The 23,066-nt window shown below is 37.4% G+C and overlaps 1 protein-coding gene and 1 pseudogene across 1 annotated transcript; both read right to left on the bottom strand.

Annotated features, from left to right (window-relative positions):
- Positions 1–5,938: 5,938 nt before the first annotated feature.
- LOC143567791 (putative alkaline/neutral invertase F pseudogene) lies at positions 5,939–13,829 on the bottom strand (annotated as a pseudogene).
- A 328-nt stretch (positions 13,830–14,157) lies between these two features.
- Positions 14,158–22,714, bottom strand: LOC143567790 (glycine--tRNA ligase, mitochondrial 1-like). Its single transcript, XM_077054104.1, has 9 exons — positions 22,329–22,714; positions 22,123–22,238; positions 21,673–21,869; positions 21,367–21,591; positions 21,246–21,305; positions 21,089–21,169; positions 20,229–20,616; positions 16,927–16,937; positions 14,158–14,757 (listed from the first exon to the last, which is right to left on the bottom strand). Exons 1-9 carry the CDS (start codon positions 22,712–22,714, stop codon positions 14,158–14,160), a joined length of 2,064 nt encoding a protein of 687 aa, XP_076910219.1.
- Between the last annotated feature and the right edge of the window lie 352 nt (positions 22,715–23,066).

Genomic DNA, 23,066 nt, shown 5'->3' with positions numbered 1-23,066 from the left:
TTCTGATCCAACTGCAGTCAAATCATTTTCAGGGACGAAAAAGTCTTAAGTGTGGGGATGTTTGATGTGTAGTGAAACACACTTACTTTTCTTATGAATTTATCATGGTTTTTATGCTTATTTGTTTATTTTATGAAAGTATTGGGGGCTAAGTGCAATAATTTACAAAGTTTAAATGTTAATTGTAGGTTTATGAAAGATTGTGAAAAAAGAGTCAATTTGGAAGATTCTAGAGGACTTGTTGGTCAAGTTTTGAAGCTATAACTCAAGGCCCAACCCAAGCCCACAAGTTAGAAGCCTTTTATAATATTATATGAAGATAATTAATAGAGATTTCAGCCATTATCTAAGCCAAGAACCCGAAAATAATAAAAACCCTAGCCTAGACAGCCTGTCCGATCGGAACTTCAGCAGCCAAAAGAAGAAAGAAAAAAGAGAAGAAGGAGGCGGCTAAGGTGTTTGTGGCGGCTGGAGAGGAAGAAGAACACCAAGGAGGATCTTGTGCAGCTGCTAGGTATCTTATACATCCATTAATTCAGCCATAAACCCTAAGTAATTGTCCTTAAACTTTGGTTATTATTCAAGAACCCTAACTTTGTTGAATTAGTCTTTTGCTTTGGATTGTTTTGCAAGTGATTGATAGAGAAAACAGTTATTCGGTAAAAATAAAAGCTAGTGAAAAGGATATCAGAAGTCTTAAAGCCAGTCTAGCTGAAAAAATACAAGTAATTGATCTTAGTTATGAAGTGTTAGAAGAAAAAACCAAACTAATTGCTGAAAAAGATAAAAAGATAGCTGATTACCAGGTAAAAGTGGTGGAACTAAACAGAAAAATTGAACAATTTAGAAATTCTTCAGCAATGCTAGATCACATCATAAGTGTTCAACGTTCCCCGGTTAACAAAGGAGGAATTGGATTTTTTGAAGTTCCACCACCGTATAACAATAACTATACTTATGATCCTAGTAATCAGCAATCTGCAAATGTTGAGATTAGTCAGACAGTTCCAATCAAAATTTCTACTAAAGAAACTGAAGTTAATAAAAGCGAAACGAGTAAGTCAAGTTCTAATGTTGCGATTTCTGTCCCTAGCTCTGTCTCATCAAATTCGGACAAGTCATCCGAATTGGGTGAGATAAAAGAAGAGGTAGTGTTACTAAAACGTGGGGAGGAATATAAGCCCGATGAAAAGAATTCTTCCCTAAATCCGTTCGTCCCACCATATGTTAGACAAACGGGTAGTAATGCAACCTCGACATCTGCAACAACTATTGAGAGAAAAGTTCAAAACAGAAGTTGTTTCAGATGCAATAAAGTAGGACACCTTATTGTTGATTGTCCTCTAAAACAGAGAAAATTTAAAGGTATGAGGCCTCCGAAAACTGAGAATAAAACGAATACTAATTATAATACTGGTCAGAATGTGAACACACCAAATTTCAGTCATTGGACTAATCCAAGATTTCAAAGAAATCAGTCTCATTTTTTCCCAGTCAACTACCAAACCAACAATTATAATTCAGTTAATTCACTAAGGTTTGGATGGCCTCATAGCCAGTCCTCTAGAAGGTTTCCTTTCAGAACTTACAGAAACCATCCTCAAACTGACTTTGGGCAACCAAAGTACTGGATGCCGGTCAACAGATTTAATCGACCCAAGACCAGTAGGTCTTGGGTCCCCATATTTTAATCTATTTCTTTAATTGTGCAGGAACAGTCAAATAGGGCTGTAAACAATATGTGGGTTGTTGACAGTGGATGTTCCCGGCACATGACTGGTAACAAGAAATTGTTACGTGACGGGAAATCTGTTCAAGGAGGAAGGGTTAGTTTCGCTGGAGAGAGTGGAGGTAGAATCAGTGGTACTGGAACTGTGACGACTGGAAGAATGAAGTTAGAGAAGGTGAATTTTGTGGAAGAGTTGAAGCATAACTTGTTGAGTGTATCTCAGATTTGTGACAAAGAATACACGGTGCATTTTACTACAAATGAGGCAATCATTCTTTATCCTGGTTTCAAGATACCAGAGGCCTGGGTGGTGATGAAAGCTCCACAAGAAAAGAACACGTATGTAATGGATATGAGGTCAACTAAGATGACAACAGAAGAGTCATGTCTTCTGTCAAAGGCAACTGAGTCTGAGTCAGAGATATGGCATCGAAGAATGGGACATATACATCTTCGCAAATTGAATTACATTGTCAAGAATGGGCTGGTACTTGGAGTTCCCTTAAAGAATTTTAACTTTGAAGATCAATGCTTGTCGTGTAAGAAAGGAAAGCAACACAAAAAGCCTCATCACTCCATTTGACACTCCAGTTTGCGTCAACCAAAAACTGGGTGCTGATTCTGACATTGATGAAGACGTTGATCCCACCCAATATCGAGCAATCATAGGTTCTTTAATGTATCTAACTGCATCTAGACCTGACATTATGTTTGCAGTTTGTCTTTGTGCTCGTTTTCAGGCAAGCCCGAAGGAATCTCAAGTGAAGGGAGTGAAGAGAATCTTGCGGTATCTCAAAGGCAAGCCTAAGTTGGGATTGTGGTACACGAAAGGGGGAGAACTAGATTTGGTAGCTTACACAGATTCTGACTATGGAGGTTACAATCAGAACAGGAAGTCAACAACGGGTGGGTGTCAGTTTCTCGGAGAAAGATTGGTGTCTTGGCAGTGCAAGAAGCAGACCTCAGTAGCCATTTCAACCTGCGAAGCAGAGTACATGGCAGCATCAAACTGCTGCTCCCAGGTTCTATGGAAACAACAGCAATTGCGCGATTATGGTCTGAATTTCACTCAAACTCCTATTTGCATTGATAACACTGCTGCAATCTCAGTAACTAACAATCCCGTCAAACACAGCAAAACTAAACATATTGACATTCGTCATCATTTTATACGGGATTGTGCTGAGAAGAAATTAATTGTGCTTGAAAAGGTTGATTCTTTGGATAATTTTGACGACCTTTTTACTAAAGCGTTTGACCGATCCCGTTTTCAAAATCTTGTTGAGCTTAATGGGATGATCCATCCCGAGTAACCTGGTTTATTAAAAAAAATCACTATCGCTTAAAATTATGTCAGTTGCTTAAGTTTGAAGGACATATCTTCGGATATGTTTGGTCCTTACTTCTACTTGTAGATTATGAGGATAACCATTAACCAGATGACTGAAAGTGACCGGGGCGGTTTATGATAGGCTTTTATTCTTTCGCTGAAAAATAGTCGTTCATACTTAGTTAGAATGACACATACTCGTATGTGGTTAGTCCAGCTGATCCATTGGATCTTCAGGATAGCCGTTTACCTGAAGACTTTGACTTGATCGGGGCGATAGAATTTAAAATTTTTTTTTGGGAGATGATATAATTTTTCAAGTCTATAACTTCATAAGAAGTTTCAATACAATGTTTAAAAGAAAATTGATCCAAACTTGAAAAGTGATAGAAAACCGTTTTTTTGTGCTTAACTGGTGAAGTTATTAGGCCTAAAGGACTCAAGAACAGTCATTGTATGTTACGGTAGCTTTCTATGGTACGTAAAAGTAGAAGTGATACAAACTAAATCTTCTCGATTTAATGTGGAGAATCATTCTGAGTTGTGCATGTCTCCATGTACATCTTTCCGAATGATAGGCAGAAAAGTGATTACCCAGTCATACACGAGCCCGTGAGTGTTCTGATTCCCGAGAAGATAGTGTCAACTACCTGCAGTGATCCAGATTCGGGACTTGCAGTTGTTTACAATTTGAAGCTGTATTAATGTCTTTATTAATAAAAATAATAATAATAATAATAATAATAAACATGTATATTGTTAAGCCTTCTAAAGCTTATGTTGTTTCAAATATCAAGAAAGAGGCAAGAGAGAATATTTCATAAAAAAAGGAACGGGAAGAAGACTCTAAAGATCGATGTGTGCTTACTGTTTAATCAGACACTACGGGTCGAAGTCAACTCGGGGTGATATGGGGAAAGCAAAATATGCTTTGAGAATAGATAGGAGGCATCACAATCTCTCATGTGATGTCCATCTAAAGTTTAAGCTTAATTAAACCTAATCCGTATCACAGACGCGATGAAAACCATACTAAGTTTTATACCTGTTTACAACTTGTTTCTTTAAGTCATAATACCGCTGAACATGGATCTATGTGACAGCCACTTAATTAGTATGATTCCTGTTCGGATCTTTTCTTTCTCAGACGACACGTTCGCCTCCTTCGGTCTCGGTCTAGTTAAAGCTAGTCTTTATTGCAGCTTATCGGCCTCTCTTTCTAAGGAAACCGCTGGTCTCGGTTACCTACTTCGGTCTTTCTTTCCGGTGAAGAGAACGGATTCGGTCTTCAGTCACGTCGTTCGGTCTGTCACGACTTCCATTCTTCTTCTCAGGAAACGGTCTTTCTTACGCCGGTATCTCCTCTTCGGCGACGGTCTCTTTCGGTCTTACTTTCTTTCAGTTTGGTCGACAACAGCCACTGTCTTCTTTCTCTTTCTCGCGGCGCTGCTATGGTCTTCTTTCTCATTCTTTCTGGCGACGGCTCTTCTTTCTCACACCGTGACTTCTTTCTTCTTACTTCGCTGATTTCAATCAGCCGTTCTTCTTTCTTTCTGTTTCGCTGACCTAGATCAGCCCTTTCTTTCTAGCGATTAAATCACCTCTTCCTTCTTTCTTTTCGTTCTCCAGCCCTACAGCCTAAGGCTGTGAACATTTCTCGCCACCGACTCTCAAAACGACGTCTCCGGTCTTCACCTGATCTGATACCAAATGTTGGTTCAGGCCCAGGTTAACACACACAATTCACGTACACTTTCTAATATATTAACTTTCAAAGAGAAATACACTGATATAATAATGATTCCGTAGAGATAAAATACGTCAACTAATACTCTACTTATAATAAATTATAACCCACTTTCTCCTATTTTTCTAGAACAAACCCAACTTTCGCTACCATGACTTCCACTTCCAACAAACTCGGTCAACACAAGACTTCTTTTTTCACATGTGATCCATTAGCTGCTGACGACCCATTCTCTGACCCGTACATGTCGACCCGTACCCGTCGACTCGTCAAGATTATCCAACATTCACCCCATAATCTTGATCTCGGTTCTTGCTTCATTCATGCTTGCGTTCTTCCTTGCTTTTATAGCTAAAACCGAACACTGTTTTCTTGCTGAAACCGAACTCGGTTTTCTTGCTAAACTACCTGTGTTCTTGCTTGATTTGAATTCATTCTTACTTGCTTGCTTCGAATCTGCTCTTGCCGACTTGCTATTCGAACACAACGTCCGATCTTGCTACTTGCTACTAACCACACGTGACTCGGTTCTTGCTACACGAACCACACAACATGGGTCTGATCATATGCTATCTTGCATTTAGATTCATACAGAATCTTGATTCACACTTGCCTATTGTTGCCATTATATCGTCTTGCTAAACTCGTTTTGGTAGCCCTATACAACTGCCACTCGGTACTCTTGCGTCATCGCAACAGGCTCCAAAACTTCTTGAATCTGTTGCTAAAAAACTAACCGACCATTGTTGTCTTGTTTCTTCTTCTCATACTTGGTTGTTTCACAACAACCGAAACAAAACTTGCTTACTGCGTGTTTTTCTTTCTGCAACGAACAGGAACAAAACTTTCGATCTACTATTTCAAATGGTACATTCTTTTGAGTTACGGTCCGCTGTTAAAGGAAAAAGTTTCCCTTTCGGTTTTGATCTTTTTTTTTCTCAAACATTATTCAAATCAAAATCACCAAATCGCTTACAAAATTTCATCAAATTGCATGCATGCATGCTTCCATGCATCAACACACCCAAATATGTGGGAATGAGTATAGTACAAAAATCAGAAATCCAGGAAACATAGCACAATAATATATATATATATATATATATATATATATATATATATATATATATATATATATTTATATTATTAATAGTAATAATCAACATGAAGCTGATCTTTTCATTTGAGGCTTCATTTGTTTATCCTCCTCGAGTGATATCATTCCCAAATGAGACGGATCTTCAAGCATCATTTTGGCCACCAAGTAACCGGCTATGGACCATGTTTGATTCTTGCGCGCTTGTTTTCCTATGAACCGTCCGAGCTTTCCGTCATAATATTCAGGCCACCCGTCTATTAACAATCGGGTTTCGGCTAACTCCGTGGCTCGTTTTGCAATTTGTGGTCTTCCTGCGTTGATGCATGCGGCCATTAGAAGCCATAGGAGAACTGGCCAAGATCCGCCATTATGATAACTCCAACCAGTGTTTTTTGGTTCACAACCCGCCACAATCCTCCACTCATGATTCTCCATTGCTGGATAGCATATCTTCAACGGCATTTCACCCACAAGTTCTTGCCACCGCGACTCAATAAGATTCATAATAGCCGAACTCTGTTCTGGCGTCGCTAAAGATGACAAAATAGCGACACAATTCCCCAAACAAAACCACCTGAAATCCATTTTGGCAGGACTAACATTCCCAATAAAGTACCCGCCACGTGTCGGCATAAAATGGAAAACCCATTCGGGAAGGGAGTCGGGATAAACATTAAATTTGTTGACTGCTGTGTGTGAGTACTCTTCGGTTTTGTAGCGGTAGATGTCGTTTAGTTGTTTTATGTCCAGCCAGAAGTAGCTTCGCATGTGGAAGCTTAACGCGTGGAGGCGTTTGACTATTCGGTCAATGCAGTCGTTGCCCTCATTATCACGTTTTAGAAGTGATAGTGCGCATCTAAGCGCCATGAAGAATAATGCTTGGATCTCGATCGGGTACCCGTACACGCCCATTCTACGATCAACCATACAACACCCGTCAGCATAAAGCAAAGTCGGAAACGTATCAAACCCTTCAGACAAACACAACGTCATAATAAGCCGAATCCCCCGTTGCATCTCGGGCCTTTCCGCCAACGTACTATCACCCGTTGACTTTGTATACGCCCGAAGCAAAATAATCCACCAAAAGCCCGAGTCAACCGGGGCCACCCGACCAATGGCACTTTCACCATAATCTGCCAATATGGTCTCGGTGTTCCTAACCGTGTTATGAAGCACTTTAAAACTTGCAGGCATGACTCCTTCACCGAGCTTGAAATTGTCCACCTTTTTTTCTCGGGATTAGAGGAAAACGGTTTTTAAAAGAAAGTTTTTTACTATATCTGGCTCACCATTCATCAAGAAAGCTAATGCGCTAGGGACGAAGTCACGTACGAAAACCCGATCATAGTTAAGTTCCTCTTCAGAATTATCAAGTGCCGCAATAGTCCCGACCGGTTGACCACGAAAGTTGACTATAGACCGTCTCAACGGGTCGAAGTCAACTCGGGTCGAAGTCAACTCCGGGAGACATGGGGAAAGCAAAATACGCTTTGAGAATAGATAGGAGGCATCACAATCTCTCATGTGATGTCCATCTAAAGTTTGAGCTTAATTGAACCTAATCCGTATCACAGACGCGATGAAAACCATACTAAGTTTTATACCTGCTTACAACCTGTTTCTTTAAGTCATAATACCGCTGAACATGGATCTATGTGACAGCCACTTAATTAGTATGATTCCTGTTCAGATCTTTTCCAAAACATGCAGGTTCTCGTCAAGACTGAAATTTGATCCCGTTTATTTTATTACTAAAATTTTCATTGCCTATTCTGTCTTATGGTTTAAAACTTGGTTACTTGGTTCTTTGATCGTAAAGTTTAAATTTTTAACGGAGGATTTTAAAAGTGTGTTGCATTTTGATTAATTTTATAAGGTTCTATTTGTAAATTGACTATAGGCGAAGTTAATTGGTAATCTAATAGGCGAAGTTAACCACCAGGTTGACTATAGGCGAAGTTAATATTGGGCGAACTTAACAGATGAGCGAACTTAACACAACTTCGCCTATGTGGTTGCTTCTAACTATAAGAGGGGTTCAGTGGTCAAACGAGTCAAAGTATCTTCAAACTCTAACCATCGACAACTTCAGCGAACTTATACCCACAAACCTCTAACCCTCGGCGAACTTATACCTTGAATCGAAACCTCATTATTATCTGTTTTTTTGTCCGTGATAAAGGTGTGTAGGATCGGTTTAACCTGTAATTCATATTAATGGTGATAATCAGAAGCCTTGGTGATCCGATTTGTGACATAGTTTGTGCAACCCTTTAAACACTCGATAAACTATCTGTTTTTACTGTGTTTGTAACCCATTTGTTCTTCTAGATCTCAATTGAACAATATTTTCATGTTTTCATTCTCAAATACTACCAAACAAAACCATGATCGGATCTCCGTAATACGACGATTCAGATGGAGGCGAAGTTAGGGTTTAGGCGAAGTTGTACTCAACTTCGCCATATGTTTAACTTCGCCTCCTCAAGAATATTTTGTTTAAGTTTTCTGGTTTGTTCTCAGGCGAAGTTGGGTTCTGCGAAGTTAAATATAAAAGATTTCATAACTTTGCTCATGGTAATAGGTGAAGTTATGATCTGCTACGTCAATGTTCTAACTTAGACCGTTTGTTGTGCAGATATGGCTGCTGTGACAGGGACTGGTGGTGCTGGTGGTGACGAAGGTGGTGACAACAACCGACAATTCTTTCCAGGTCACAACATGTATATCACTTTGGATCCGGATGCTAGTGGTATAGACGACTATCGTGAGATCATTTCATTCCTCGTTCGCTCACGTATTTTTCACACCATCACGACTACTCTCCCCATTTCACTACCAAATATCGAAGACTTTTGGCGAACGGTAGAATATGACTGTAGACTTGATCCTCCGGTTATGCGCGCTACAGTGAACAATCAAGTGGTACAGTTCTCGGCAGATCAAATAAGGGTCGCTTTACAGTTCGGGGTTGAAACTACAAATGATCCAACAGATTTTCCAGCTCCATTCAGATATGATGCGTTTCTGCGTATGGGTTATTCGGGTCCGTTAGGTGACACTCAACGGAGAAAGGGATTTTTATTAGATCAGTGGCGGTTTCTGATGCACGTGATGATAGTGTGCATGTCGGGTCATAAAGCTGGTACAGACAGTATGGGGGAAACGATGCAATCTGCATTGACTGCCCTGACTTACAACAAGCCCTACAGCTTTAGTCAGATGGTGTTTTATGAAATTGATCGTCAGAGACGCGCGGTCACCAGGGAAAGATTTTTGATGTACCCGAGATTCCTACAGATGATTCTGAATCACGTAGCCCCTACGCTGCCTCAACGACGTCCTATCCGTTATGTTGAAAGTGTAAGTAAGATGATTTTTGCGCAATGTAGGTCATCAAGTGCTCGTAGCAAACCAGAACTTCGTCCGCGGCACACTGCTTTGTTTGGTTATTTGGTGAATCCTGCTCATATTGCTCCTCCAGGAGATGAATTTCGTGACCCGGCACCGCAACAGACTAATGTTCCTCAACCACCTCATGTGGTTCAACCACCACCTGTGGTACAGCAAGCACTTCCTGCTGATCCTGTTGCAGCTCCGGTAGAACAGGTCGATCTTGAAGTCGCCTTTGGAGGGAAAGGGTTCTTTGACATGGAACAAATTGATCCAGCTGCTGAGGTTCGAGCCCCAGTAGCTGAGGCATCTGGTGTGAATATTTCTATGGTCGCTACGTCTGTGGCGGATTCTGAGAGAACCGACTCTGACTCCTCCACTGAAGATATTGCTGAAGCACAACAGATTCTGGTCAGACAAGAAAGAATACATGGCAAGAGAAAGAAAGACTCGGATGACAGTGAATCTGACTATGAGGAGGAGTTAGACAAGTTGGTACGAATATCGAAGAAGGTCAGAGCTGGTGAAAGTTCAGGATTTGGTGAAAGCTCAAGGGTGGTTCATTTCTCTCCACCCTCGTTATCTGTTATGACTATGGTTCCTGCTTCTATGACTGTGACAGTACCGATTACCTCAAGTGTTCCCGTGGTGACCACATCGTCATCCTTTGGTGTTCCTCCGACCACGTTTCAATTTACAGCACCGGAGATAGTCTCTTTGCCACCTCCTACTGTCACTCCATCGGAGGTTGTTGCAAGATTTGTTGAGTCAACGTTGGTTGCTACTGCGGGGATGCCTGTTTCAATACCACCCGTAGTTACTTTTCAGACTACTTCTGATATTCCAGCTAGCTTGGGCATTCCTCCACCGTATGCTTAAGACATTTCTCACATAAGGTTTGATTTTGATGCTACTTTATCAGATTCCGAGAGGATAGCAGCTCTTGAACGGGTGGTTGCTGAACAGTCAATCTCATCCAAACTCATGCCATCCAGAGACTTGTGGCAGAGAACCAGTTACAGTCGTCCCTCCTTGTTGAACAGGGTAAATTATTTGATGCCCTTAAAGAGTTCTTAGCATCTCAGGGGGAGACGAGCTGCAAGGGCGACGAGTTGAGAACCAAGAAGAGACAAGATAGAGACGATGATCCCAATGCATCGAAAGGTGCAGGTGGTGAGTTGCCAAGAACTGAACAAACTCTTGGGACTTCCACATCTCAGGGGGAGTCAACTGGTACATCAGGTGGATCAGGTGGTGAGAATGTCGTTGTTGTTGATGATGAGGAAATGTTGGGTGATGATGATGATTTAACAGATGATGTGTTAACTGTTGATGAGATTGAAAAGATAGGAGAACAGATTGTGATTGATAGTGAGATAGAAGAAGGTGAAATTGTGGATGATAGTGTAGAACATGATATTCCAGATGTTGACAAGGTGAATGTGAGTCTAGATATGGATGTGTCAGATGAGTCTGAGTGGGAAGAACAGCCGAGATGGAAAGAAGGCTATGCTCAGTGGTTTGTTAAGACAAAGAAGCCAGCGGTTCCAACAATGTTCAAAAAGAGTTACAATATCAAGGGGTATGCTGAGTCGAAGAAAGGTATTATTTGCTGGCTGTATGATGAGCAGTTAAAGTTATTTGTGATTAAACGCTTTGATGGGATTCAGTATTTTAAGAGGACTTTGAGATCGCTCAATACCTTGCCTGAGTGTGAGGTGAAGGATTTGGCTAAATTGAGATTGATTAATAGGAGTGATGACAATATGGCTAGAATAATTGGGAAGATCGTGTGGAAAGAAAGCGTGAAAGAGAAGAAGTTTGAGTTGTTAAAGCCTTAGAAAGGGAAGTTAGTTGAAGATAAGGAAAGGGGAATGCGAGCTGATGGCAAACCTTGGATGGTGATGAAATATAAGCCGATTCGGTGTTTGAAAGAAGTGCCGATGAAGATAATACCCAAGGATGTTTTAAAGAGTCTCAAGTGGTGGTACGTTGATAGTCAAACAGCTAAAGCTGTTATGGAAGATGAGGACGAACAGGAGATTCTAAGAGTGTATGATCCCATGCGCTTGGTAAATTTGTCTCAAGCTGATTTGCATGTACTAAATGATAAGAAGATATTCTACATTCCTGCGTGGAAAGATGAAGCCAAGAAGTACCAGGGGGTGGTCTCTGTCTGTGTAAGACAGGGCGTTCATACTTGAAGACGGGTGGCACGAGATTTTTGGGATTACTAGACACGAGAATGAAGATAGAGATATGAAGCTACTGCCAAGGGGGAGTCTGTTGGTGCATAATGTCAGTAGTTCAGTATCTTGTGTTTTGTATGTGTCTGTAATCGTTTTAGATTGTTTGTTTGGTTTTGAATATTGTTTTGTATAAGTTCGCCTGAGATGTAGGCGAACTTGGAGAATAAGCGAAGTTATGACAACTTCGCCTAGTATGTTAGGCGAAGTTGTCGAGGTCTATTTAAACCTCCACTTCGGCTTATCGTGAGCGAGTTTTTCCAAACGTGTGTTAGTGATTATTGATATCACGTGTTGAAGTGTTGCAATACAATCGAGTTTATTAGTATTGTGCCGTGAGTTTGTTTTATCGGTTCAACGTATTATCTATCTTACGCTCGTATCGTATTACGTAGGGATTCCGCACCCTCGTGTTACGAGATATTCCTGTGTGATCCGGCTGGGAACCTACATAAAAGAAACCCTATATCTAGCCTAGAACGTTTTAAATCCGTAAAGGTTTGAGCTTGATACCTAAAATAGGTTAGATCTTGATGACAAAATAATATGGAGTGCAAACAGTTAAGAATAGTAGAAATGGTTGTAAGAAAACTAATGAAATGGGTGCCTGAGCTGAGAAAAGGGTGAAAAGATAGAAAAATATGATCAGACCTGAGTTCTCGGTCAAACACGAGGGTTCACGGTCAAACAAGAGAGTTCTTGGTTAAACACGAGGGTTCTCAGTCAAATAGGGGTTTTTGGTCAAGAATGGGATTTCGGTCAAACATGGGTTCTCGGTCAACATGGTTCTCTGTCCTTGAGATCTCGGCCATTTAGTGTCTTGTGGTGGACTTTGGGCCTGATTCCCAGATGCTATACTGGACAGTGGGTTTGACCTAGCCAAGATGCTAAGCCCATATTCCAAGTTAAAACAAAACTAGCCCATCATCTTAAGCTAAACAAACAAGCCCAACTTAGAAAATACGTTGGTTAACTAAAATACCAACTTAATTAATTATACGGTTAATTAACAAATATATATTTAAAAGTTAGCCGGGATCAGTTAAAGAAGGGAATAACGATTAATGGAGAGCGTAATAGGATCCATGTGAGTTTCTAGCCACATTCCTTGTTATGTTTTCGGGGTTGTGTGCATACTCAATTTGATTAGTTAATACACTTACCTTAAGTGGTAAGTGTATGCCTAGTATGATATATGTGAAGGTTATGAATGAATGCTTGGCGGTACATGAATGATCTTCGGATATTGTGTGTACTGTTAGGAGATAGTTTAAAGATGTGATTGTTTATATATGTTGAATGTATGTTATAGATTAATGAGTATGTAAGAAAGTATATAAAATTTATAAAAAGAAAAAGGAAAGTACGATATAAAGGAATTGACGGTAAAGGGTGGCAGACCCTAAAAATATCTGTGAAGAAAGGTGGCAGACCCTAATAATATCTGTGAAGGAGGGTGGCAGACCCTAATAATATCTGTGAGGTTATAGGGCGAGAGGCTCTTTAAGGGTGGCAGACCCTAATAATATCTGTGAGGTTATAGGGAAAAAAGCTCTTTAAAACGTATAAGTATGTTTGTAAAGAAAGATAAAATATGTAGTACGAAAGAAGGAAAGTATGAAAGTAAGAATGAAAATATATACTTACGTATGTATGAAAGAAAGTAAAGAAGTCAAGTATGTAATATAAGAACGTATTGTATGTTACTTGTATTAACTAGAACTCACTCAGCGTAGCTGACTTTTAGTATGCACGCAGGTGAATAGATTGAAACATTTAGCTTGAGGAGGGGGACACATGGAAGGACTGGACGAGGCTGGCATCTGAAGATTTGTCATGATGTTTTGATACTATAATTTAAGTTATGTTTTAAAAGAACAAATATGGATGTTTGTAAAGAATGATTTTAGTTTTAATTATTTCCGCGAAAGTTTTTAATCAACTCTGATATTCAGAACTGTGTTTATGAGTAAATCCAACGTCCAATGTAGGACACCGGTAACGAGGCCTTACATCTGACCATACATAAAAACATTTTTGACATCCATTTGATAGACACTGTAGTTCATATGAGAAGCATAAGCTAAGAAGACTCGAATAGCTTCAAGTTTGATAACCGGGACATACACCTCATCATAACCAAGACCCTCTCGATGAGAGAAGCCTTGTACCATCAACATGGCATTGTTTCTCACAATCACACATTTATTATCTTTCTTGTTTCTAAACACCCATTTAGTTCCAATCGGGCGCTTGTTTGTGGGTTTTTGACAAGCTTCCATACGTTCAATTTCTTGAACTGCAGCAACTCTTCCTGCATAGCTTCAACCCATGAATTTTCTTTTTAGGTATGATGGTAATCTTTGGGTTCGACTTGTGAAATAAAGCATGCGAAGAGACACTTGTTGATCACCCCAAACTTGTTGTATGTCTGAATGTCTGCATACAGAGAGCCGATGATATTATCAATTAGATGAGTTTGGTAAATTCTCATCTGAGGGGTCTGCAATTCCATAGTTTAATTATCAATTTGATGAAATATAAGTGGAACACTTACATGAACAAATTCAGCATGTGGAACATCATTATCTGTTTGATCAACCAGATATTCTAGTGCAATTCCCAACAATCGTCCAGGTTGGGAATATGAATTGTCTTAACAGAAGCTAAGTCAGTTGAGTTAGAAGCAGTAGAAGGAACATCATCGTTTGAGGGAGACAGTGATTGAACGAGTTCAGTCATAGTGGGATTTTGTTGAACATCAACTGTCGATTCCTTCGGTATGGTGTCCACATTATCAGCTAATAAATATGAAGAATCAAAATCATATTCAATAAAAACTTCATTAGTTGTGTATGCAGATGGTGGCGAAGGAATAACTGTATTTTGTGGGGGAGCTGGTGCATTTCCGACGGTTGGAGTCCCAGCAGAAATTAAGACACACTCCAACTCTATAGAAATTGCACTAGTGAGGTGGATAGGGTCATTTGATGGTGTAGTGGTGGAGGATGGATTTGTGGTGGATGAAATTGGTGGATAAGATATGAAACTGGTTGAACATGTAGTCATAGTCAAAGAGCTAATCGGTCCACTGAGAGCATATGTTTGATTATGCTCCTGCCAGTCAACGCTGAATGACCCAACAATAACCCTTGCCCCTTTGTTGTAGACGCGATATGTAGCATAACCAATGAAGTAATATCCATGTGCCTTTTCAATAAACTTAGATAATGTACTTGCATTAGTATGCAGAAGAGTGCATGAGCATCCAAACGTCTTGAAGTAGTTGACTTAAGGCTTTGTCTTATAATAGAGTCATGATTCGAATTGAGGTTATCATTTATATCCCTATTTTATTAACCCCCTATGTGTGTGGCACCACATTTGTGCGCTCCCATAGGGGGTTATCCACTACACGCGTTCTAAACATGTGATCAGACATATATTATATCATAATAAAAAAATTGCCCTTTTTAAGTATCCATACTATTTATCAGTCTTTATTTCCATAAAAAATACATATGAAAATCGAAAAGGTGTTCGCAAAAGTTTTCATCTATAATTTTATTTTTTTATTTTAAGATTATTTATGTTTTTTAAATTAAATTTCTGTATTTGTATTTTTTGAATGGTTATTATTTTAGAGTGAACTAGAGTTTTCGTCTCTATGATTTGTTCAAATTTACAATTTCAGTCTAAAAGTTTAAAATTTGTTATATTCGTCCTTATTGTTTCACCTTTATTGCAATTTTCGTCCTTTTCGTTAACATATTTTAGACTGATATAACATATTTTAACAAACTATAAAGACAAAAATCGCAATGAGAACGAAAACTTATGGACGAAAATTGCAAGGTAAATGAAACCTTATTGATGAAAATAGCAAATTTTAAACTTTTGGACTGAAATAACAAATTTGAACAAACCACAATGACGATAACCGCAGTTCTCTAATTATTTTATAAGAACTACTAGCTTTAGAACCCTTGTAATACACGTGATGATCCAAATAGTAAAATTACAAATAGAGCAATAAGCATATAATGTATATGGAAAAATGTATTACATATATGCTTGTATCTATAATATATGTACATAAATTGATTTTATTTATACCACAAACTGATATTTTTCAAAAAGAAAAAATGAACTTAATAAAGAAAATAATAATGCAAGTGCAAAAACATACCCGAGAACGCTCCATCTACTGGAAATTTCATTCTCGGTATTATATATGTTTAACTGAAAGAATTTTGGTTATGAACCAATTTCGGGGAAGACTTCTCATACAATAATTGTTCTGAGCCTCACCATGAAAAATATTTTGATAAGTTTGACGGGATTCTTGATTTTGCCATAATGACAACACATAAAAATAACATGTTAACACGTTCAATTTTGTGAATGTTTGACATAATTTTATATAACATGTTTAACATACAACATTCTGATCGATATTAGAGGAAAAGTCAATGCTGACACAAACATTTGAAATTTGATAAAAGTTAGAAGCATTGACAGGCTTGGAGATGGAATGTCGAAAGTGTTCGCCACTTTTCTAAAATTTTAATAGTCGTTGAAAAAATAGTTAATTTGTCAAATCTCAAATCTTTTCATTATTTCCAAAAAAATTTTGAAATTAATTCAAAACCAAATCACGTATAAATTTCTAACTCTCATTTGTTTGACATTTTTCAAGTCAAAACTTTGAACCCGTAACAAATTTGACGATAAATCTATTTGCATTCTCAAACTTTTAAAGATACTCAGATTGCCCCCTTTATTGTCCCGTAACAAATTTTAAGCCAAATGCGGTTAACTTGTATCAAGCAATCTATTTACCAACTTTTGACCCGTAACAATTAAATTTAAGTTCTATAAAAAAACGAAACAATAGTTAATAAAAATAAGCACAAGAAACTAAATATGGTAAATTTTGTTATATATGAAAGTAAGGGTTGACTTGTTCTACAAAGTGCAACACAAATGAGAAGTGTAAGAAATCATGATTAATTGACATGTGTCAAGTAGGGACTAAAGGAAAATTGGTATAAAAGTAATAATACATATTTTCTCTCTTCACATGCGAGTCACAAGTTAATTCCCCCATCATTTTTAAACGCTATAACTTTTTCATACGATATTTTTTTAAAATTAAAATTCACCATAATAACAAGCGTTTTTTTATCTTTAATATGAGTATGATTTTGTTTTATAAAAATAAAAAAACATTTACGTCATTGTGTCTTTTTTTACCATTGTGTCTTTCTGTTTGTCAATGTGTTTTTTTTCGACATTGTGTCTCTAAGCTGATCATTGTGTTTTTTTAAATACTAATGATACCGTTGTGTAATAATATATAAATATAATGAAAAGTACCAACGAATTATCTAATACATAAAACACAATGATGAATACATATTACACAATAACCTGAAACGTAAAACACAATAATGAATACATATAACACAATGGCCTGAAACGTAAGACGCAATGATGAATACATATAACACAATGACCTGAAACGTAAAACAAAATGGAATCTGCATATTATACAATAACTTGAACGTAAAACACAATGAACATAATACTCTTTGTCTTAACTTAAGTGAATGTTGATCACAATAACTAAAACACAATGATAAGTAGAAAGACAAATGTTGAGAATAAAGACACAATAATGTAATCTTGTTTTAATTTTTATCTTTAGTATGAGTATCAATTGTAAAACACAATTACTAAAATTTATAACACAATACATAGAAAAACTCTGTTAAAAAACACAATGAACAACAAAAAAAAAATTGTATAACAATATAATATTCGTATTAAAGATAAAAAACGCTTGTTATTATGGCTAAAAAATTCTAAAAAATAGCGTATGAAAAGGTTATAAGCGTTTTAAAATGATGGAGAAATTGGCATTTGCCTTGCATGTGGTGAGAGAAAGTCATCATAAGTGAGTTATTACCTTCGTGCATTTTTCATCAATTTTTATTCTTAAATTAATCTCCACCATCCAAATTTAAGATCAATGAATTAGATTCCTTCTCACCCTTCTCATTTTTGTTGCACTTTGTATTTTAATTTTACCCATGAAAGTAATTGGTATTAGGGGTGAGCAACTTAACCGCCATAACCGTTTAACCGAACCATAACCGACATAACCGACATAACCGAACCGATTTAACCGATAACCGACATAGCCGGTGGGTCGGTTTGATGAAATTTTAAAAACCGTCAAATACGGGTCGGTTTTGGTTAAAGATAATTCCAAAACCGTCATAACCGAACCGACCCGTTTATTTAGCCAACAATATGTTTGGGATTAACTTCCACCAAGCATGTTGTTGGATTATATCATTTTTGATGTTTTTGGTTCAATGTTTTTTATCAAATGAAGTTGAATTTCATTGTTAGATTATATAATGTCATTCTTTTTAATATTTGGTATTAATATTAACGATTATATACTTTCTTAGATTATGTCATGTTGCTTTTTGTAATAATTGGTACCAAACTTTTAAGACCAATTACATTTTTTTTGTTACGGTTAACCGACCCATAACCGCTCACTATAACCTACAAAACCGATTGACCATAACCACCATAACGGGTCGGTTATGGTTATGGTTATTCATTAACCGACACATCGGTTATGGTTTGGGTTTGGCTCAAAACCGCCCCAAACCGACCCATGCGCACCCCTAATTGGTATATACCAACCTTACATTTTAACATTTATATATATAGTTTACTAAATTAACCAAAAAAATAAATTGATAGATTTAAATCATCTATTTATAAGTTATATAAAAATTTGCAAAAAAAATCAATAAATAAATGAATTGATTTTAAAAAATGGATCTTAATAGAACTATTAAGCATATATTTGTAAAAATGGTTTAAAAATTGTTTCGTAAAGTGAAAGCATATTCGAGTTTTTTTCTTATAATTTTCAACAGTATACATAGTATAATATCGTAATGATAACATTTGAAATTATATTCTTTTTAACAAACACGGTTTGTTGTTTTTTGGATTTCTGTTATTAGAATAGGTAGCAAAAGGTGGTGTTAGAAAGAAAAAAAAGAAGGTGTCGGTCTTAACTCTTAAGGGAGAAATGTTAGTAAATGACGGTGGAAGTTCAAAATGGAAGCGGAAAAACTTTGGAGGAAAGCGATTACGACGTTTTCGAAGGTAGTATCAATCCGATGCCCACAAAATCAGGGGCGTACTATAGAATAATATTGTGAAAATTGACTAGTAGAGAAAATCAAATACACTCTTAAATTTTAAAAGGTACCAAACTCAATGCTTTATGTACAACACACAATGCATCAAAAATATAAAAATTAAGGGTAATTAAGTTTTTTCATTCCTTTAAATATACTTATAACTTTGGTCCCTCAACTTCACTATTTTTTTTTGTAAATTTAGATAATAGTTACACATATGCCCCCTAATTCAAAACCAACTACCCCTCGACTTTTTAACGGCCATATATTTTCACACCTTAATATTTTTCTTAAAATAACTACATCATAAAATAAAAACGACTATTTTATTCTCTTTAATTTGAGTATGATATTGCTATAGTTTTTTTGTTTTAAAAAGTTAACATGTTACGCGATTACCGTGTAGAACTGGTAGCAGGTCGAGTCAGGTGAGCTTGGGTCATTTGTAAAAGTGGATTAGGGCCAGAACAAGTCGATACAAGAAAAATGGTTAATTTGGTTCGGGTTCGAGTAGATAGGGGCCAGGTCAGACCGATGTCGAGTCGGAACGTGTTTAGGGCCAAAACGGGTTGGTTTACAAAAGTGATTTATTTGAAATTACTGTATATTTCGGGTTTGCTTCTTGATTTTCATCACCGGTTATGCAGATGTCGATGTTTACATGTACCGGGGCCGATAAACGCGTGTTCAGCACCACGTAACGCAAATAACCAAATCTTGGTAAGGACTCAACATAGCGTCCTGCACCGGCAATCGTTATGAATTACACGTGTGGTGTTGGTTAAGCATGTTTTAATGTCAGTTTCGTGCATTCCTGGCCGGTTACGCGTGTTCAATCTTCGATTACACGCAACTGGCTTTGCACGAGTTACGTGTCAAATTTCAGGCAGATGACGTATGTACTGACACATACTATACGTTCAATGTTGAGTTGCGCTCACACCCCGCTGCATTGCGCGGGCACTCAACTAGTGTGTGTGTGTGTGTGTGTGTGTGGGTGGATTGGAGAGGAACATCCTTGTTTAATTTGGAAAGGGATAAACGATGTTTCATTCGAGACAAAACGTTGGTCGGTCGGAATTTGACACTTCCACGCACTATATAAAAGATAGGTAATATATACTGACTGTGTAACTACATGAAATGGTGGTATAAAACATACAATACAGGTATCAAAGCAACTATATGAAATTATGAATGGCTCAGTTCAGTCAGTTAACCGAGGTTACAGAAAAAAACCGATAAACCAATTTAATATAAAAATACAACTATTATTTAAATTTTTATTTTTTTTTATAAAAGGAACTGAACTGGCAATTTTCAAACTATTTTTAACAAGCCACAAGTAGAAAAAACGCAATTTCCATATCATATGGTGATTATTTTTAGATTTAAATGCATAAAACGACCAAAAAGGATATTCTTACAAAACTAATGGCATACCTGTAGTATCTTTCTTGTTTGAAATCCCGGCTGGGGTCAAAGATTTAGAAATCTGTTTGGCAACTTCCTCGTATTCCTGCTTTTGAACCAATGGAAAAACACTGCATTTGATGGGGGCCACATGAGGGAGGAACCGGAAAACATTCAGCTGTTCATCACCAGGTCTTTGGTGTTCATAGAGACAATAAATGATTCTTCCAATGCCAAAAGATGGTTCAATCACAGAAGGTGTAAACACTCTTTGGTGTTCCTTCTTTATTTCTTTTGCAACTGTCACCATGTGTTTCTTTATGATAACTGTTTTTTGAAGAGTACAAACCTCAAATTCCACCTCCCCTTTGGTTTCTAAAGCAGCCTTCATGTCCAAAGCTTCTTTTTCATTCATCGCCTAAAAAACCACACGTTTAATACTCAAACTTAACGAGAATTGAGGGTTTGGCGTTTGGGTTTAGTTTAAACAGGTTCAGGTCAGTTTCGGTCAGACCTACAAACACGTTAAGCTAATATAGTACTTTATGCCAAATTTTAACAGATATATATATATATATGAAACTGAGCATCATTAATTTTATAGTTTAGACATGATCCTTTTATATGCATTACATTTCTATTTTGTTGTAAAAGTGTAGTATTTGAGTAATAACATGTAGAACAGTAGTTTTTAGTTAAAACGGGTTGAAGTCCATAAATGTGATGTGATATTTTTGTATGGGTCAAATTATAAATTATACTATACTAGAGATAATTGTTTTACAATAGGTTATTGCAACTTTTTCCTAAATAATAGTGACAGTTAACAACCATGCCGACTTTCCAGTGTTAATTCTGCAAGTAGTGATGTAAAAGATGGATTGTTTTACCTCGAGTGCTTCGACCACCATCTTTTGACTACCCTTGAAAATAAGGCCAAGTTCCTTCTTAGCAGGTGTAATAACCAATTTCTAGAAAAGAATTAGATATTAGCAGCTGTTCAAATTATAAAAAAATAATAATAAATATCACAAGCACAATAATTACCTCCACTTCTTTTGGTTCTGCAAATTTCTCTTGAGCTACAAGAGCTACACCACTTTTGTCCTGTAAAATACAAATGAGATTTAATAAACAAAAAAGCACGTTTAAATAACAAGCTACTAACTGTGTGTCCGCGCAAGTCATATGCAGATCTATCAGCAATCCCAACACACTCAATCCAACCATAAGACAACTCGATTTCAGCATCCCAACAGTCTGCAGCATAATGAGCCATCTCATTTGGAAGATGCTGTCTGAACCGCAACCGATTTTTGTCTATACCTAACCGTGTCAAAAACAGATAAACTCTCCCAATGAAGTATGCAAGTGTTTGATTATTCACAATCCCCTGTAGAAAGTTGAAACAGTGTTTATGTGACATTATGTTAAAACGGAGTTAATATTCATTTTAACAGATGGAAGAAGTAACCTTGGAAACTGCTTCACCAAGACGAAGTTTTTTTGCAGATTGGCCTGACATTTGTTCATCCCTTGGGAACATGAGAAATTCTAGGCCCGAAACTTGAGAATACTTTGGGTGTGATTTGTCATCGGGGTCCACAAAGTGCTCTATCTCCGCAAGGGTGAATTCACGGACACGTAGAAGACCTTGTCTAGGAGATATCTGAAAAAGTCAAAACACATACTAATTTGAAAATATTGTAACATAATATTACACTTGAGACTTTTTACAACATTTTATAGATACAAATGTGGACCAGCCAAATGAAGAGAAAAAGATGGTCCACATGTGTCTTCTCAAATGTTGTGTAAGGAAATAATAAATGTAACATTTATCATTGCATGAGTTAGAAAGATGATGCAGGCTACAAAAACATCAACTTCCAAACAAATCTGGACTCAAGATAGAAAAGTAGCTCATTTCTGAAAGCTTGACCAATTTGAGCAGCAGCAAAGGGAAGCTTGTTCCCATTGTAATAGTACAAGTCTTTGAAGTTAACAAATATACCTTGTGCTGTTTCAGGGCGCATATACCTGAACAATATCAAGAAAACAAATATTGTTGCATAACGCACAAAGGTAAAACCATCTCAGATATGATATTGTAAAAAAAACATGACTGACCCGGTGCTGGCACCAGACGGACCAATTTGAGTCTGAAACATAAGGTTAAACGGATAAGGATCTGAAAGAGGATTCTTGGTATCGGGTGCCACTATACCATACTCCTTAATCTTGGCGCCAAGTTGTTCACCAGAAAGATCATCAAGAACCGCAAGAGCATGTTTTAACTCGGCGGCCTTGTCAGCACTCATAGTCGGGTCATTTTCAAGCTTATCCTTGCAGTAATCTTTAAGCAAGTGATCAGCTCTGTAACAATTGCCCGTCTTGTCGTCTTTAACCATAAGGTCAGTGAACTTATCCACATGACCAGAAGCTTTCAAGACGACATCAGGGGTCACGCATGGACAGGGCCGGCCTAGGGGTGAGGCAGGGTAGTCGACGGCCATAGGCCCGACACCCGCTAGGCCTGGAATTTTTTTTTTAAAAAAAAATTATATGTATTTTTATAAAACAAAATATGTATAATCAATGTTTCAACATAATTAAATAACCATTAGCTTGGTCTAGTGGTAAAGTGGTATGACCTCTAACTAAGAGGTTGTGGGTTCTAGTCTTACTTGAAACATTTTTAAGTTTATTTTTATACAAAACTTTTTTGCACAACTCAAATCATACACCTAAAATAAAATTGTTTAAACCCAAAAAAGGTTTCTTTTATTTAAGGCCAAAAAAAATTTCGCCTTTGACCCAAAAAAATTTTTGACTTCTCGGAGCCGGCCCTGCGCATGGACAATCAAC

The sequence above is a fragment of the Bidens hawaiensis genome, unplaced genomic scaffold (genome assembly GCF_021521415.1).
Source record: "Bidens hawaiensis isolate Kalapana, Puna unplaced genomic scaffold, B.hawaiensis_p1.1 tig00023637_1, whole genome shotgun sequence".
Classification (NCBI taxonomy): Eukaryota; Viridiplantae; Streptophyta; class Magnoliopsida; order Asterales; family Asteraceae; genus Bidens; species Bidens hawaiensis.
Note: the sequence above shows the minus strand (reverse complement) of the source record. Positions and strands in the feature narration are given on the sequence as shown.

Excerpts from the sequence above, each read along its gene's own strand:
- LOC143567790 (XM_077054104.1), bottom strand. The coding sequence starts at position 22,714 with ATGGCCGTCGACTACCCTGCCTCACCCCTAGGCCGGCCCTGTCCATGC. Across the intron at positions 21,870-22,122 it reads TGGTCAAGCTTTCAGAAATG|AGATATCTCCTAGACAAGGT; the intron begins AGCTACTTTTCT and ends TTTGACTTTTTC. Across the intron at positions 21,170-21,245 it reads CAGAACCAAAAGAAGTGGAG|AAATTGGTTATTACACCTGC; the intron begins GTAATTATTGTG and ends ATTCTTTTCTAG.